Source organism: Artibeus jamaicensis, unplaced genomic scaffold (genome assembly GCF_021234435.1).
Source record: "Artibeus jamaicensis isolate MK-2021 breed Jamaican fruit bat unplaced genomic scaffold, CSHL_Jam_final contig_781, whole genome shotgun sequence".
Classification (NCBI taxonomy): domain Eukaryota; kingdom Metazoa; phylum Chordata; class Mammalia; order Chiroptera; family Phyllostomidae; genus Artibeus; species Artibeus jamaicensis.
Window position 1 is genome coordinate 3,668,900 of NW_026521968.1, and position 18,874 is coordinate 3,687,773.

Genomic DNA, 18,874 nt, shown 5'->3' on the forward strand with positions numbered 1-18,874 from the left:
TAGGTAAATATATAAGCCTTTATGATTGTATTTTTGGTTTGTAACCCCTCTTTTTGCTTCTTATATGATTTAAAAGACAAATGGATAAAATAATTATGAATCTACATGATTAAGCAAACAACATGTACAGAGATTAGTGACAATAACATAGGATGTACAACAGTATACTGGCAGAGTTTTTGTATGCTTTTAAGGCTAAGTAGGTATTAATTAAAAGAAAACTTATACATTTAGGACACTAAATGTAATGAATATGGTAAACCATTAAGAAAATATCTAAAACATATACAGAAGAGGAATAAGAAAAACTTAAGACATGCAGCAAAAAAATCAAATTTAAAAAGGCACCAGAGAATAAGTACAAAAACAGGTAAAAGATATACAAAAGACAAATGACAGAAGTCATACCTTATCAGTAACTATTTTAAATATAAATAAATTAAAGTCTTCAATCAAAAGGTAAAGATTAAGAGAATGAATAAGAAACCATAATCCTACTATTTGCTACTATATGAGTCTACAAAGGACTCCTTTTAGATACAAAAGTACCAACAGAGAAAGAATGGAAAAAGTTACTCAGTGCAGTATATTCTCTGTTGCCAAAAATACAAGGTCTCTCCAGAAAGTATTTAGATGTTTATGAAAAAGAGCATTTATTAAAGAAGATATAAGAAACACTGTACATAGGACAATGACGCCTCAGTCCCCTTCCAAGTAGGCACGTTGGGACCTCACACAGTTCCTCCAATCACCATCAGCTGCCTGTTGTATTTTCCTGAATCTCATTGAAAGTCCAAAATTTCTTCTCTTTCAAAGGTGATTTTAGTTTTATGAAAGCCAAAAGTCTCAGGGTACCAAGTATGGGTTGTAGGTGGGGCTGAGTCACCTGGGTGATTTGAAGTTTCACCAAAAAACTGCACAAGACGTGATGGATGTATGGGTGCGTTGTCACAATGAAGCTGCCAATCACCAGTATCCCATAGCTGGGGCCTTCTGAATCATCTGAATAGCTTCCACAGAGAAATGTTCAAGCTTAATGCAAACTTTCATGCAGGTTTGTTGCTCTAATCACTCAGTCATTTTAAATATAATGGCCACACAGTACCCATGCTCACTCAATGGTGTGTACTGCCCCCACTCACTAGTACAGTGGAGTCATCATTATTCATGCATGTGCATTCCAGTCCATTCTCCTTGGCTGCCAGGTTACATCAATGTCACACAAACCATTCTTGTTATATTAACAATGGCTGGACTTTTTCCAAACAGACCTTGTTTATACACATATATATCTAAATGTATAAGTACACATATATGTATACAAAAACATATATGTATATAAATACACACATGCACACACACCCCCATATGAAGAAGCAGGAATGTGGAAAAACATTTACAACTGGCTCACGGAAAAAACTTAAATTTAAACTCTACACTTTATATACTTTCTATGTTAAACATAATCCAAGAAATCACAATTCCTATATAGATAAATGATAAACCTTAAAAAGACAAGACACATTGTTGCTGATATCTTCTGTCAAGATATATTAAAGGAAAGTCAAGTCACTTTTAGCAGCTTGTAAAATGCATGCTGATTGTATTCTTTTCCATTTATATAGGCCTCAGAAGACTGGAATGGATAGAAGCATTTTATTCGGTAAAAAGGTTAGTGGCAGTTTGTTGGGAGACTGCTTACTCCAAGGCTGCAATAGGTCAGCAGGAAAAGAAAAGCCGTTCACCTACTGGGCCTGTGAACCTTACTGCTACACAAAAACTGAAAGTCTACTTATTTCTTAAAAGTTACCTACATGCATCCAGCTCTATCAGGGCTACGATTGCATTTTTTAAATTCACATAAATCAAATATAATTCTTAGCCAGTGTTACATACACAGCAAAAACACTTAGATAACTTTAGTACTGAGACAAGCCCTAAAAGTACTTGCATAGATTAACAGTTTATACTTAATTCTCAGGCATCATGGCTAAGTATATAAATTACATGAATTTTCAAATTTTCCATGTTTAATTTGTTTTTAATCTCTTGCTTTTGAACTGGTTGTTCCACTTCTCCCTAGTTATCATGATTTAATACACAATCGTCCAAATCTTCCTGAGAACCTTCCTGCCCAATCGCCACCCACAAAGGAAGATCTTTTCTGTGTGCATTAATACACACACACACACACATTCCCCTCTGACATTTTCGCTTATGGAAAAAGTGACATGGAAAGGTATTAATCAAAACAGGGCATTGAAAGCAATAATTCTAAAATAATGAAAAATTTTCAAATGCAATGTTTTTCAAAAACAAGACCAGAGTATAGCCAACAGAACATGTATGCACAAAGGATACATGTAATAACACGCCTTACACTATTTATAGGTTAAGATATAAGTGAAAAGTGAAAGCATGGTTGGTATAAAATTTACTTTTAAATAACGTTGAAAATAAAATGCATTTAAGTTCATAAAAGCGTAAATTTGTGGGTAGCACTAAGTCTGCCTATCCACAAACAAGACATAAAAGCTATAATATGTAGTTTATGATTTTTCTTACTTTTCTATTGCTTATAGTACTGGGTTTGAAAATATATAAATCAAGAAAGAAACTAACAAATAAAAGGAGATAAAAATTTTATTCAGCTCTAAGCTAACCTTCAGTTTAAAAAGAGTCTTCAAAGACTGAAACAGACATTCCTGATAGAGATGCTTCAATACATGACATATTGAAGGTTTTATGTCATGTGTGGCACACATACACATGTATGCCACACATGCCACACATGTGTGGCATAACACATGTGTGGCATGTGTTGTGCCACACATGACATAAAACCTGTGTGTACCACTACTTTGGGGAGTAGTCTGCTGCTCCACAAAGAACCACAGCCACATTAAGGCCCATCATGTAAGGAAAATGTTTAAAATATGGACACAATTTCCAGTCAGATATAGATAAAAATCCAGGCTACAGGAACAGTCTGTGCAAATGCACTGGGTTAAGATGAGTATGGTATGTGTAGGACAGGGTAGCCTTGTCTCCCTGAATGAAAAGAGGCTTTAGGTTGGCAAATATAAGAAGTCTACCCTTGCATTTATGAGTTTGCTTTGTCCATCTCTAAAGAAGGGACCAACAATATTCAAAACATAGTCTCAGACTCTGCAAGATATACCAAGTCCCACCACAAATCCAACTCCTTCCATTCTCCTGTAACTGGGAACAGGACCACTTAATGGCCTGGGACACATTCTCAACATGTCTACTACGATGTTCTCTACTACAACCAAGACAGCATAAAGAGTGCTAGAAACACAAAGAAGCCTTCTGAGAACTAACCATCTGGTTGATTAGTACAGCTGAATATGGTGAAAAAAACAAAAACAAAACAGTAATCAGAGAAGACCACAAAGGCTAAATACCAAATAAGAGGAACAGAGTAAGATAATAAAACAGGAGTTCACTGGGATAATTTTGCAAAGTTTCATGGAGAAGCTAGAACCTGCATTTGGTCCTTAGGGAAGAAATGAGTCTCGTATGGTGAAACTGCGTGACCCATGGCAGAGCCCTTAGCAGTGTAGTACCAAAGGTCACGGTCACGGGTTCTCTGCACAACCACTGTCAAGCAAGAAGGCTTGGCCTTTGCACTTACTGCCATGTATGGCCTGCACCCAGCATCTCTTGTCTTGGCAATGGAATCCACAAGCTGTCCGCTGATGCCAAAGTCACAGAGTTTAATATTTCCACTTCTGTCCAGAAGGATATTGGAAGGTTTGATATCTGAAAGACAAAGATGTTATTCAGTGTACAAGTAATCAATCAAATGAGCTACATTCTAAAGTACTTTAACTAAAAATATTGAAAAACCTTAGACAGTAAGTGATCAAGTCCTTAAAATTCAGATATATAAAAGGATGAGAAATATGAAATTTCTCTAAAGACTCAATATCAATGCTTAAAACCTCAATATCAAAAAATGCTACACAATAAATTCAGGCTTTCTATGTCTGTTTCCGTCAAGAGACATATTCATTTACTTGTTTCAAATTCATTACTTAACAGTCAAAAATACAAAGAATAAATTTAAACTGTACAAGTATACTAAGCTACTTTACAATATGTGTCAAAGACTATATAACTGAATACAAAGTATATGAATTATAAACCCACAATTTAGTTAAAGTAGAGATTTAACTAACTTAGTAAAGTATCCAATCCAGTATATCCAGAAGACCACAGGCTTTGGGATCAGAGAAGCAAAGGTTCAAAATCTGGATCTAAAATTCACAATGTGAAATTCTTAATATGGCCTATGAACTTTCCATAGCAAACACAATTTCCCCACCCACAAAATAAAAAAATAAAATTAAAACACCTAATACAGTGTCCAAACATTATGTATACTCAATAAATGCATCCACTTAATAATTATCTACGCTTGAGACTTATGATCTTAGATGGCTTCACCAAGTTTCTCCCAACCTATCCTTTCTTAAGAGTCATCTTAAGAAAGCAGATTAATTTTTACCACACCCAGAGTATTTGTGCTTCCCTGCAAATTTGAGAAAGCCAAATCCCTTCCAAATCTACAGCTTTTACACAGTCTTGCCAAAATGGCCCCTAAGTTATCACCTTTTCCTGACAATCAAATCTACTCACTGCCAGTGTCTGCTAATCAGCTACCTGGTCAGTTCTTCTTTACTCACCAATTCCCTATCTCTATCTTAATTTCTATCCATTGTGTTGTCACTACCATGGCTCAATGAACAAAAAGTAAAGGTAAAAATAAATATACTGTGTAGCTCTATCTGCACCTTCAAACACTGGGTCCTGACTGGTCTAAGCTTACTAAGGTAATCCCAGGCTCCTGGGCAGGAACTAGTTTTAGGTTAGGGCGTGAGGAAATTCTGATCCATGACAAAAGAAAACAGAGACATGTAAAGAAGATTTCCCTGTCCCTGATAACTGCACAGGAAGAGAGCTTCTTCAAGAAGTTGTCATGTCTAGATGTGACACTAGAGACCAGCTTTCCTTCTTACTACCCTGAGGATGGAGTTGACACACTACTAAGGACACAGCCTAAAGAAGGGAGTTTGAGCCCTAACACATTTTACCGGGAGCCACCTTACCTTTGGAGTTTATTACAGCAGATAATGAATTTCCTTGAACTTTAAGGCAAGTGTCAGAATTTCCTGTTACCTGTGATCAAATGCACTCTAACTGAAGCAAAAAAGCTAACTAATTTGATTTGATAAAAAGACCACTATAAACTAATCATTTGACTTAGTAATACAAAAATCAAAGTTATTTCTGAAGCCTCTCCCTTTCATTCTACTCCTCCTCAGGCATGGTCTTAGTGCTTTATTGTGATACTCTAAGTATGCTAAGGTATCTGAGCAACCCTAAGGTAAAAGCGATACTCTCGTAATTGCAGCACACCGGAAAAAACAAAACAAAACAAAACAGGAAGGACAACCCCAAAACAAGAACAAGGAGGAACAAATAATTTTGTTTAGGGACCTAACACTACATGATTTTTGGCCAAAAGAGAAAATAAGAAGCCTATCTAATATTATTGTTAACAAGCCCAGCAAAAGTAAATGAATTATTCTGATATTCAAGGTTAACTAATTTCTGGTCCAGGTTCAACCCCGAACTACTTAAATGTCCAAGTTACTAATTTCTTTAACCACTAGAAACTATTTTTCTTTGAATTCAAGGTTCATATTTCTGAATATGACCTTTGACTTTCTATCATATTTATTGTCAGGCTGAATCATACAGTGTCACATTTTGTCTTATATTTGTCCATTACAAATTTACTGGAAATAGTGAACTTATGTCCCTCTTCAAAACCATTAACTGAGCAACTACTCTGAGTCTGTCAGTAACAAATAGAGCAACTATTTAGTCTACTTGCTGAATTAAATGCAGGATTCCTACTGCCTTACAACAGATCTACATCAAATGTTTAAATTTTGAACCTGTGTCTAATAAGGACAAGATCACTATTCTCACGCATACAAATGCTTTAGAAGAATTTCAACATACTAGTGAAAGAATCTCTCAATTTGCAAAACTATCCTCTAAAGTAGAAAAGAAACACTTGATAGGGATGGTAGTATGCCTTTGTAATACTAGGGTACCACCCTCTGATTCTTCTCTGCATGCTCATAAGGACCATCTCCATGCCTTACTCATATACACAGAAACACTATGTATTGGGTGAATGAATAATTGTTTTTCAACTAAGAGTAATAAGAACTTTCAGCAAAACCTCTTTCAATTACTAAGTCTAACATATTAATAAGGTAGATTAGAATTTATAGACCCCCCCCCAAAAAACCTAAATTCACAATGAAGTTTTAGGATACATATAGTACGTTTTACTAAAAAAGTGACATTTAATTTTCAATATTTTTTCCTATTATTCCTATTAAGAAAAAATTGTTTTATAAAAAACAATCCTATACCCACCTCTGTGAATAATTTTCAAGTTTTCTTTTAAGTGGTTTAGTGCTTTCACAGTCTGGGAAGAAAAAGCAGAGATGAGATGAACAGTCTCCTTTTAATCAAATAGCACAACAGTTTATTGTAACAGCCCACAGAGCCCACTGCATTCCATAAGCTTAATGTTTCAATACTCCATGCATTTTTTTGTTAACTGAAGATGCTGAATAGTGATTTTAAACCTGAAAATTAAGTTGCCTTTATATACCATTCCTTGAAAGTAAAAAAAAAAAAAAGGTAACTTACAATTTTTTAGTAAGTCATTGACAAGTTGTATAATGTCTCTTATACCTTCAAACTTTTCAAGAACAGAAATATGTAGTGCAAGAAAGCCCAATAAGCTGGGTTCCTTATTAACCTTAATTTTATAACTTTTTCCAGATTCTCAATTTCTCACCCTCATTTACCCTCACTGGGTGCTGAGCCTTCACAGTAATCTCTGCAGAGCCACAGTATCTCCACTCAGCCACTATGGCAGCTTACCCCAAAGTTATCCTACTGTCTGATCACTGCTCATAATAACAAAATCAGAAATTTCTTCAGGAAAAAAGAGAACAGAGACTTGACTTAAAATGTCCACAGCCTCAAACTATAATAGGCCAACTATTTGCAACGGGCCAGCTATTTGCTATAGAAAGGTCAAGTTTCTGTTGCCAACAAGCTCATGGGTATCAGGAACACAGAACACACAAATCTGTAAAGTTTCAAGCAGGTAGGCATGTGTGTTTGTTGAGTTATTAATTAGCAAGAAGAGATTTAACACAAAGTAATTTTAAATGTTGTGCTTAATATAAAAGGTGATCATCAAGTCTAGAAACATACGCAAATATAGAATAAATTATTTATAGTATATCTATACTACACGTATTGCAGTATATGATCAAATAATTTTATTATGTTTTCCAACTTCATGAGCACCCTGTTATATAGTGGTGAAGAACAGCATTCTGGGATTAGGCTGCCTGAGCGTATACCATTTACCAGTTACAACTGTATAAACTTCAAAGCAAGTTAATTACTTAACCTCTCCATACTTCAGGTCTGTCACCTGTAAACAGACAGTTGCGCTATGTACCATAAAGAATTGCTATGAAGATAAAATGCTGTAAGATCTTGGCCTGATACAAATGAACATTCAATAACCACTAGCTATTATCATTAAACTACTATTGTTCCAATGAATACTTAACAAATTCCAAGATAATATTGAGTTTGGTATACTGGAGAGAGATGGCTAAATTGATCAATATCTAGTCTGAATAATGAACAAGTTTCTAGTAAAACTCAGCTTTGTTTTATAAAATATATGAAAGGGTATATCTCTTAAAATGTACATCATGAAACATTTAAATTTCAGCATTAATCTAGCTAAATAGCTTAAAACATTACATGAGACCTATGAATCTTAAGATTACAATGACTGAAGTTTAATCTGATTTTTAAATTTCAATTACACACATGCTTCTCTTATAACTAAATACAATTCAGAAACTGCATCTTTTTAACATTAACCCTTAGTGCTTCAACAAGATAAAACGGCAATGAATAGATAACCTTTACTGGAGGCTGAGGAAACAGGGAAGGAAGAGACAGGAAAACACATGCAACCAGAGAACCTTACAACCTTCTCTAAAATTTAGTTTACATAACCACTAACCAGATCATGTAATTAACTCAGATTCACAGGGATTTCTAAGAGTCTTATTAATTTTACTCTATCAAAAATTTTTTTCAGAAAAAATAATTATGAACAACCTTCACTGACTAAAATATTCAGAGAAAGAAAGGAAATAATCATGACCTCACTTTCAAGACTACAAACATAAGCAAAAAAATACCTCTTTTTTTTCTTGGTACTCTGGAAGAAATGAATTGACTAAATAAGTAGTAATACTGGTTACTAAAATTGCTAGTCAAAAATTCACATAGTTTAGACTGCATAACCCAAATCTTAAACCACAGGAAATAATACTTTGTCTAAGAGTTTTAATTAAAAGACTTAAAGGAAACTGCGGTGATGCTAATTAATTTAGGGATAACTTTAATAATACAACATATTTTTAAATGATTAAGCCAGCAGGGGGAAAAAAGCAGAATATTGCTTTTTCTAATCTTACTGACATCACAATCTATTATGGTTTGCTGTGATTTTATTGAAAAGAATACCGTAGCTTTATGTAGAATATATTTTTAAAATAGTTATGACTTATGCTAATTACACCAAAGAAGTGATTTTTGTCTCTTTTCCTATTACAAATTATTTTCCAAGAAAAATTCATAATATCCTGTGAAGGACATTTGGGTATATGCACATTTAAATCTCCAGCACCATTATTATATAAGTACTATACATAAAATAAACAATTTGAAAACCAGGTACTTACTGCTAAAGTGATTTTGCCTAAAATTTCTTCTGGAATAACATCATCTAATACACTATATACATATTTGTAAAACTTATCAAACGAGGTAGACATGAGTTCCATACAGATCCAACAGTCACCCTATGAAATAACAAATATTTGTTATTCTTATACACTTTATTATTAAGTACCATTTGTTCCTTCACTTAAAGTAGAAATACAATTTTAAAAAAATCAATCTTATTTTTTAAATTCTGTTTTAGTAGAAATTTTGGTTTCTTATCAAAGCTCTGGGCAGAATATTTTCCTTGTGCTTAAACATGAACTTCTTTGCCCAATTTCCTGCACTCTTAACTGTAAGGATAGGAATTGTCTTACATAGAAAACTTTAGCATTTTTACGAAAATTTCAAATTTTGCCATAATTAAATCTAAAAATAGAAAATGTGGGAAAATGTTCATTTTCACTAACAAAGACAAAGATTATAGTTATCGTGAGATACTATAAAAACTTTGTAAATCAGGGAAAGAAAGGAAGAGAGACAGAGAAAAGAAAGGGAGACAGAAAAATATATATAAAGCAAACCCAATGCCTCAAGTCCTTGCTCAAGTGCCACCTTCTCAGGAGTTAACATTTAAAATGCAAGTCATCCCATTCTTAGCATCCCTTTACCTTACCTTGCAGTGTTTTGCATAATCCTCATCACCTTCTAATATAAAATATGATTTATTTTAATTTTGTGTTTTTCATCTATAGTCCCTACTACAGTATACATTCCATCAGGGCATGGGCTCAATAAACATTCTTTAAATTAATGAATGCTGGCTATAATTACACTGTATCATTTAAAAACGAATGACAACATTATAGAGTGTTTTAAAACAGTTTGAAGTCAACGGGACAACTAAACGAGAGAAATAAAAGTACTATACTCATGGACAGAAAAGTTTATACTCATTGACAAAATCATGACTGGGAATCTAACTTAAAACAACCATAAAGTACAAAAACAAAAACAAACTAGAAATCACTGACCTAATCTCATTATGAGGAATCTCATTATGGTATATCATTAAAGGGATTATTTAAAACCAAACTGAAAACTACAGTTGTTGAGCTGTATTCACCAGAAAATGTAGAACATAAGCCAATACCATGATTATAGCACTATCAAAGTACTTGCACATATGAGCAAGTACCACCAAATACCTTTCACTCTTCACCAAAGAGTGAAAACAACTATCAATATGGTGACAAAGAATTATCTAAAACTGATTACGTATGTTGTCACTAATGAATGGATCCAGCTGGATCCTTAGAGATTTTTCTACCACTAATTTCCTACCCCTTAAGCTTGACCTGCATTGATTATGAGATTAATGCCCCTAAAAGTAAAATCACTTGCCCAGAACAACATTGCTCATTAGTGATATAGCTATAAATAGAATCCAGTTTACTTAACTCCTTTCTCCTATTGACACCTACAATAGAAGGGTACCTAACTGACAAGTAGAGAAGGCACGTTTTTGATAAGTATTGAGAAGAGATATAGCACTCTTACAATAAGGCCACCTGCTAGAGCACTCATGTAGCTACATGGCTTCACAGAATACTTACTTGTAAATCATACTTGATGAAAACTTTTACTTTAGTATTCTTTTTTAAGTCTTCTCTTTTATTTTGAGTGCTCATACACAATGACTCTCACAAAGACTAACAAACACCCTTCACTCAAAACACATACTTGAATTTATTTTCATCTGAAGAGATCAGCACAATAGATTTATTAGAGCTCTTTTATTACAGAGAAAGACAGCACGATTAACTCATCTACTTAGAATAACAGTACAGGAAGGAACTGAGCTTCAGTGGTGTAGAGAAGCACAATAGAAAGATCACCGATATTTAGAGCCTGAAAGGCCTGACTTCTTATCCCTGCTCTCCCACGTCCTACTTATATAAGATAGGACTCCTCTATTCCACATCTGTGAAATGGGACTGCCCCACCATCCTCAGTGAATTGTGATAAAGACCAAACAAGTTAACATTTTGTAAAATACAAAATAAAGTGCCTGGTAGGTGCCAAAAACTATAGCTAAGAAAACAAAGGGAGAAGAGGAGAGAATGGAAAACTAGAAAGGCAACCAAAAGAGAAAGAAAGATATGGGAACAGGGGAAATACAGGTAGGAAATATAAACTAAGATTTAAAGATGAGAAAAGCATATTAGTGCCAGAGAGAGAAATGTTTATAGTTTCTGAAGGTATATAACCTAATATGATTTTCTTATTTCTTCTGGTAGTTCCTTTTGGCCTGAGAATAGACAACAGCAATGAGCTGCATTTAAAGAGAGAAAAATGGAATGGTCTGAGATGCCTCAAAAAGCGGGGACAGCAGCATTACTCACGTTCAAGCAAAGGATGGAATGACCGTGTGACTCACATAAAAAAGAAATTACTGAACCTGGATGTACTGAAAGAAAGGTAGAAGACAATGAAAAACTGAATTACTATGGTCAAGATAAGGTTCCTAGAGACAGGATCCAAAGAAAACCAATAACATGCTTATGTGTCAGCAGTAACCACTTAGAAAATTCTTTTAAAAAACACTACTAATAACAAAAACTATAAATGCTCAGACTATAAATGCTCAACAAAGGAAGCAAAACATTTATGAAAACAAGTATAAAATGTTAGTAAAGGGCATAACATCAACCTGACCAAAGAAAGAGGCAAAGCATGCTTACAAGTATGAAGACTCAGGATCACAAAGACGCCAAATTCCCCTAAATTAACCTAAAAATTCAGTTAGACTCTAATTGAAATTATCACATACCTGGACAAGTTTATTCTAAAACTTACATAGAAAAGTAGAGCCAAGCAGAGTTCACATGATTTTAAAGAAGGGGGACTAAGCTACTATATAAAAACTGTTATAGAAAGCTATCAGAGTAAAAGATGGTGGTGTCAGGATAGGCAAGGTAGGACAAAATGGTGGCTGAACTACAACTGGGAAAAGACAGCTGAGGTCAAACCGGAGAGCCAAAAGGGCTGGCTTTGCCAAAACGGATATCCACAGAGCAACCTGAGCCCAAGGAGAACCACCAATGATATACTGCTGCTTTGTTCAAAGCGGACCAATCCCCAGCTCCCATGAAGAGAGCCAACCAAAATAAAACCCTGCCACATTCCCTACTTGGACGCAACTTCCCCAGCCCCACTCTGTGAACCGGACCAGAGAACCTTGCCAGGGTGCACAAACCCCATTAAAGCTCCACACTGCCTAATTTTGTGGCTGATTGGCATTTCTTCCTCAGCAGAGCCTAAGAAAACCTTTCAGGAGGTACTAATAGAGAAGGAAAGTAAATATGCCAGTGGAAGAGACTGAAAAGATCACATACTGGGGGACTTCCGCCAAGATGGAGGCATAGGTGGAAGCACTGTGCATTCTCACACAACCAAGTTTAAAAACAACAAAGTTTTAGCAACAAAAATGCAGCCAAACCACAGAAAATTGAACTGCACGTAAGTGTGACAACACGAACCCTTCAGCCAAACTAGTAAAAGGGGCAGAGCCAGCAGGAGAGCAGGGTCAGGCAGTAAAGATCCACCAGACTGACCCGGGCACGAGACCCAGGTGCGCCAGCAACCGTGGGCGGATCCCAGGTGTGGAGAATCGGTAGGACCCATTGAGGGCGCAAGGCGGTGGACCCACTGAGGGCTGATCACGGTTCCACACTCACACACAGATAAACCGGTGAAGGAGCTAGCAGTGAGACAGACTGCGCAGGCCCCAGTGGCAGGAAGCGGCAGAGGGGACCGCCATCGTCCCTCTCTGACCACGCCCCCACATACAGCATCACAAACCACCAACCTGGGTGGCCCTACCCTGGTGAACAACTAAGGCTCTGCTCCTCATATATAACAGGCACAAACAGATCAAAACATAGCTCAAGAACAACTCAGAGCCCCAGAGCTGATAAATCTAAGTGATGAAGAAATAGCAAGACTTTCAGATGCACAGTTCAAAACATTGGTGATCAGGCTGCTCACAGAAGTGGTTGATTTTAGTCACTAATTAGAGGAACATATGAAGGCTAAACTAATTGAAATGCAGGAAAATGCACAGGAAACCAATAGAGATGGAAAGGAAACTGGGACTCAAATCAAAGGAGTGGACCAGAAGGAGGATAAAAATGACCAAACAGAAAAGGATGAAGAAACAAGAATTCAAAAAAATGAGGAGACGCTTAGGAACCTTCAGGACATCTTTAAACACACCAACATCTGAATTATAGGGCTACCAGAAGGGGAAGAGGAACAGCCATGAGTGGAAAACTTATTTGAACAAATAATAAAAGAGAATTTCCCCAATCTGGCAAAGGAAATAGACTTCCAGGAAATCCAGGAAGCTCAGAGAGTCCCAAAGAAGTTGGACCCAAGAAGAAACACACCAAGGCACATCATCATTACATTAGCCAAGATTCAAATGAAGGAGAGAATCCTAGAAGCAGCAAGAGATAAGGGGACAGTCACCTACAAAGGACTTCCCATCACACTGTCAGATGATTTCTGAAAAGAAACCTTACAGGCAAGAAGGGGCTGGAAAGAAGTATTCCAAGTCATGATATCCAAAGACCTACAACCAAGATTACTCTATCCAGCAAAACTTTCATTTAGAATGGAAGGGCAGATAAAGTGCTTCTCAGTTAAGATCAAGTTCAAGGAGTTCATCATCATCAAGCCCTTATTATATGAAACATTAAAGGGACTTACCTAAGAAAAAGAAGATAAAAAAGATGAACAGTGAAAGGACAGCAAACTCACAGTTATTAACAACCACGCCTAAAACAAAAGCAAACTAAGAAGACAGCTAAATCAGGAGCAGAACCATAGAAATGAAGATCATATGGAGGTTTAGCAACAGGGGAGTGGGAGAAGGAGAAGGGGGGAGAAGGTACAGAAAATAAGTAGCATATATGGTAGGTAGAAAATAGATAGGGGGAGGGCAAGAATAGTAGGGGAAATATAGAATCTAAAGAACTTGAGACACGTGGTCATAAACTAAAGGGGGGGAATAGTGTGGGACGGGTGTGCAGGGTGGAGGAGAATGAAGGGGGGAAATAGAACTGTAATGGCATAATTAATAAAATATATTTTTAAAAAAGACCACATACCTAGGAAATTTGATTTATGACAGATGTAGCAAAGCAAATAGTGACAAAGGGTGGACTATTCCATGAATGCTGCTGAGACCAATGGCCTTCCATGTACAAAAAAGCTAAATTAGATCATCACCTCAAATCATTCACAAATAAAAATACAAAAACTCCCAAAAGCAGCTTCAGAAAAGCAAAAATACCACTGGCTGGTGTGGCTCAGTGGATCAAGCACCAACCTGTGAAACAAAGGGTCACCGACCAGTTCAACTCGCAGTCAGGGCACATGCCTAGTGTGCAGGCCAGGTCCCCAGTACAGGGTGTGCAAGAGGCAACCACACATTGATGTTTCTTTCCCTCCTTCCCTCCCTCCCTTTCCCTCTCTGTAAAAATAAATAAAATGTTTAAAGAAGAAAAGCAAAAGCTAAGCAAAACTTTGTTTTGAAAGTCTAAGACTTCAGGGTAGGAAAGAAAATTCTTCCCAAAAACATACATGAAAAGAATAACACCTATCTAATTTAACTCCATTATAATGAATATTTTTGTATGATAAAGGACACCAAAAGAGTCCAACCAAAAGTTCAAAACTAAGACAAGAACATCTATTTGGATGTAAAAAAAAAAAAGGGACTAGTATTTTGAATAATAAAGCATATGCTAAATCAATTAGTAATAGACAATACAATAAAATAATGGCAAATGGATATGAATAGGCAAATCACACAAAAGAAAACCTAAATGCACAAGTAAAAAATTCTGTATCTCACAGGTAATTAGGTAAATGTAATTTTAAAAGTGAGGTACCACTTCAAACCCACCTGATTGCCCAAACTGAAACATTTAATAATATCAAATATTAGCAATGAGATCTGTCACAATAAATGTATATGGCCCACCCAACATCCCAAGCCCTTTTGTTATGTACATTGTGCCCAGCTAAAACGGTAGTTCTCAGTCTTTTATGTAAAGTAGGACAGCCAATGAGAAGTCAACACAAACCTGTCCCATGATGATCCCAAGACAGCCCTTTTAGTTATTCCCTTTTGTCTTGCTTCCTGTGGATAGCTGAATGCTAGTTGCCAACTTGGACTAGGAAGCAGACTCAATAATGGAAACCACGAACTAAGTAATAAGCCACTACCAGTCTCCATTACTGACAACTAACTACAATTCCTGATACAGAAATTACCTTTCTGAGTCACAGGAATGTAAGTTAGTATAAACAATATGACAACATCCACTAAAGTTGAAGATATACACTATCATTTAACTTAGCGATTATATTTCTAGGTATGCACTCTAAGAAACTCTAACCTAAGTTGTCAGCAGACATGTGAAAGGCAGTTCCTTTTTATACTGTTTATAACTGCAAAAAAATAAAAAACAACCAACATTAGAATTATTAAATATTAAAAATGGTATGTTTAGTCATTAGAATATTAAATATCAGTTAAAATAAATTAACCAAATTATATGTAAGGTGGAGCAAAAGTAGGTTTACAGTTGTTCACATGGAAAATAATACAATAAAAATGCAAGAGTAAACTGTTTCACATACTCACAACTGTAAAACTACTTTTGCCCTACCTTTATTATAGATCTGTTTACATGGACAAATCTTGAAAACTATGCCCATTAAAAAGTTCTATGGAAGACACAAACAGGATTAGTCCATATAGGTAAATTTTGAAAATATAATAAAGCAATACTATGTATTTATTACTTAAGGAAAAATACATATATGAAAAAAACAAGTTGAAGGAAATATTAAATTCGAGGTCATGTTTAAATTGAAAGAGAAAAGGGGAGAATGAGATGAGGACTTCAACTGTATCTATAATTTAAAGACAGATAAAGAGCAAATATGCTAAAATGCTAGTCTGTGGTATGGATACATTGTTATTCCCTGTAATTTTCTGTATGTTTGAAATATTTCATAGTTAAAAAAAAAGAAAGAACTACCTTAAGAAACTAGAAAAAGTAAATTAAACAAAGTAGAAGAAAATGAGTGATTAGAATAACAAAATTTAATTAGAAAACAGAAAAACAACATAGAAAATTAATGTCACTGAAAGTTGGTTCACTTAAATATTAATAACTCTGATAAACTTCTCGCCAGACTACTTAGGGAAAAAACAGAGAAGGTGCAAATTACCTAAATGGGAAAAAGATAGGGAGGAAACATCACCATATTGTCTACGCATATTAAGATGAAAAGAAAGGGCTATTACAAATAATTCTATGCCCATTAATTTGACAATTTAGATGAAAGAGACAAATTTCTTCAAGGAAATTTACTACCAAAGATCAGTCTTAAAGAAACAGATAACTAGAATAGAATATCTTTAAAGGAAATTGATTTTGTAGTTGAAAATCTTCCCACAAAGGAAACTCCATGTTCAAATGGCTTCACTGGTGAATTCTACCAAATATTTACAGGAGAAATAATACCAATTCCATAAATTACTCCAGAGAATTGAAAATGAGGGAATATTTCCCAACTCATTCTATAGGGCTAGCATTACACTGATACAAAAGACAAAATTAAAAACCACTATAAGAAAATTACAGATCAATATCTCCCATGAACTTGTATATAAAATGTCTGAATTTTAGAAAATTTAACAATATGTAAAAAAATTATATAATAATATAGATTTATCCCAGAAAGACAAGGCTGTTTTAATATTTGAAAAGCAATCCATATAACTTACCATATTTTAAAAACATATGCAATCATCTTAAGGATGTATGAAAACCATTTAACAAAATTCTAATATCCACTCTTGATAAAAACTCTCAACAAACTAGGAATAGAAGGGAACTTCTTCAGCCTGAGAGATAACATTTATGAAAAACCTATACCTAACATCATATTTAATAGTGAAAGTCTGCGTGCGTTTCCCCAAAGATCAGAAACATGACAAGGATATCCCACCTCACTTTTTCTATTCAACAGTGTCCTACAGAGAGGATCTAGACAGTGCAGTAAGGACTGCACTGTATAGAAGACAGTAAGAAAGGAAAGAAAGAAAAAGAACAAAAGGGGTGGAAGGGAAGGAAGAGGAGGGGAGGGAAGAGAGGAGGAGAAAGAAAAAGAAAAAAGGAAAGAAAGAAGGAAGGGCGGCAAGGAAGGAGGAGGGAAGGAAGAAAAGAGAAAAAGGAACAACCCAAATTTAAAAGAAGGAAGTAAACCCTCTTTATTCATAGACATGATAATCTGTAGGAAACATGATGGAATCTACAAAAAGCTTTCAGAACTCATAAATGCATTTAATAAGGTTACATTATGTAAGATTAAGAAGAATCAACTGAATTTCTACATTAGTCACAAAATAAGAAGAAACAATCTTTTCAATCTCATTTATCAAAGTGTCAGAAAATATCAAGTACTTAAGGATAAATTTAACAAAAATGTGAAAGACTTCTATGATGAAAATGACAAAAATTGCTGAAAAATATTTACAAGATGTAATAAATGAAGATACTATGTTAATGAGTCATTAGACTTAAGACTGTTGAAACACGGATACTCTCCAAAGTGATGTATACAGCAGGGGTTCCCAATCACCAGGGCTGAGGACAGGTACTAATCTGGTGACCTTGAGCAGCAGGCAAGCAAGCAAAGCTTCCTACAAGTACCAACTGTGCTCCACTTCCTGTCCACACCCTGCTGCCCTCCAGCCCTAGCCATGCAAACAGTGTTTTTCATGAATCTGGTCCTTATGCCAAAAAGTTTGGGGGCTGCTTTTTAAAACTTTTTTTATTTTATTGATTATGCCATTACAGCTGTTCTATTCCCCCCTTCATTCCCCTCCACCCTGGACCCCCCCACCCCTACCATTCCTCCCCTTTAGTTTATGAACATGTGTCTCAAGTTCTTTGGATTCTATCTTTCCCATACTATTCTTGCCCTCCCCCTATCTATTTTCTACCTACCATCTATGCTACTTATTTTCTGTACCTTCTCCCCCTTCTCCTCTCACTCCCCTGTTGCTAAACCTCCATGAGATCTTCATTTCTATGGTGCTGCTCCTGATCTAGCTGTCCTTTTAGCCAGCTTTTGTTTTAGATGTGGTTGTTAATAACTGTGAGTTTGCTGTCCTTTCACTGTTCATCTTTTTTATCTTCTTTTTTTTAGATAAGTCCCTTTAATGTTTCATATAATGAGGGCTTAATGATGAACTCCTTGAACTTGATCTTAACTGAGAAGCACTTTATCTGCCCTTCCATTCTAAATGAAAGTTTTGCTGGATAGAGTAATCTTGGTTGTAGGTCTTTGGATTTCATGACTTGGAATACTTCTTTCCAGCCCCTTCTTGCCTGTAAGGTTTCTTTTCAGAAATCATCTGACAGTGTGATGGGAAGTCCTTTGTAGGTGACTGTCCCCTTATCTCTTGCTGCTTCTAGGATTCTCTCCTTCATTTTAATCTTGGCTAATGTAATGATGATGTGCCTTGGTGTGTTTCTTCTTGGGTCCAACTTCTTTGGGACTCTCTGAGCTTCCTGGATTTCCTGGAAGTCTATTTCCTTTGCCAGATTGGGGAAATTCTCTTTTATTATTTGTTCAAATAAGTTTTCCACTCATGGCTGTTCCTTTCCCCCTTCTGGTAGCCCTATAATTCAGATGTTGGAGCGTTTAAAGATGTCTTGGAGGTTCCTAAGCGTCTCCTCATTTTTTTGAATTCTTGTTTCTTCATCCTTTTCTGTTTGGTCATTTTTATCCTCCTTCTGGTCCACTCCTTTGATTTGAGTCCCAGTTTCCTTTCCATCACTATTGGTTTCCTGTGCATTTCCCCCCTTCATTTCAATTAGTTTAGCCTTCATATGTTCCTCTA

General features: G+C 35.6%; 1 protein-coding gene across 2 annotated transcripts in view; it reads right to left on the reverse strand.

The window, feature by feature from the left end:
* The window catches only part of MAP2K4 (mitogen-activated protein kinase kinase 4), a 126,682-nt gene that overhangs the window by 22,103 nt on the left and 85,705 nt on the right, over positions 1 to 18,874 (reverse strand). For both annotated transcript variants that reach the window (XM_037155836.2, XM_037155829.2), the window contains 3 exons: positions 8,901 to 9,020; positions 6,484 to 6,535; positions 3,659 to 3,786 (listed from right to left, as the gene is read on the reverse strand). In XM_037155836.2, the coding sequence (XP_037011731.1) occupies positions 3,659 to 3,786; positions 6,484 to 6,535; positions 8,901 to 9,020 (300 nt within the window). The remainder of the gene's footprint in view (positions 1 to 3,658; positions 3,787 to 6,483; positions 6,536 to 8,900; positions 9,021 to 18,874) is intronic.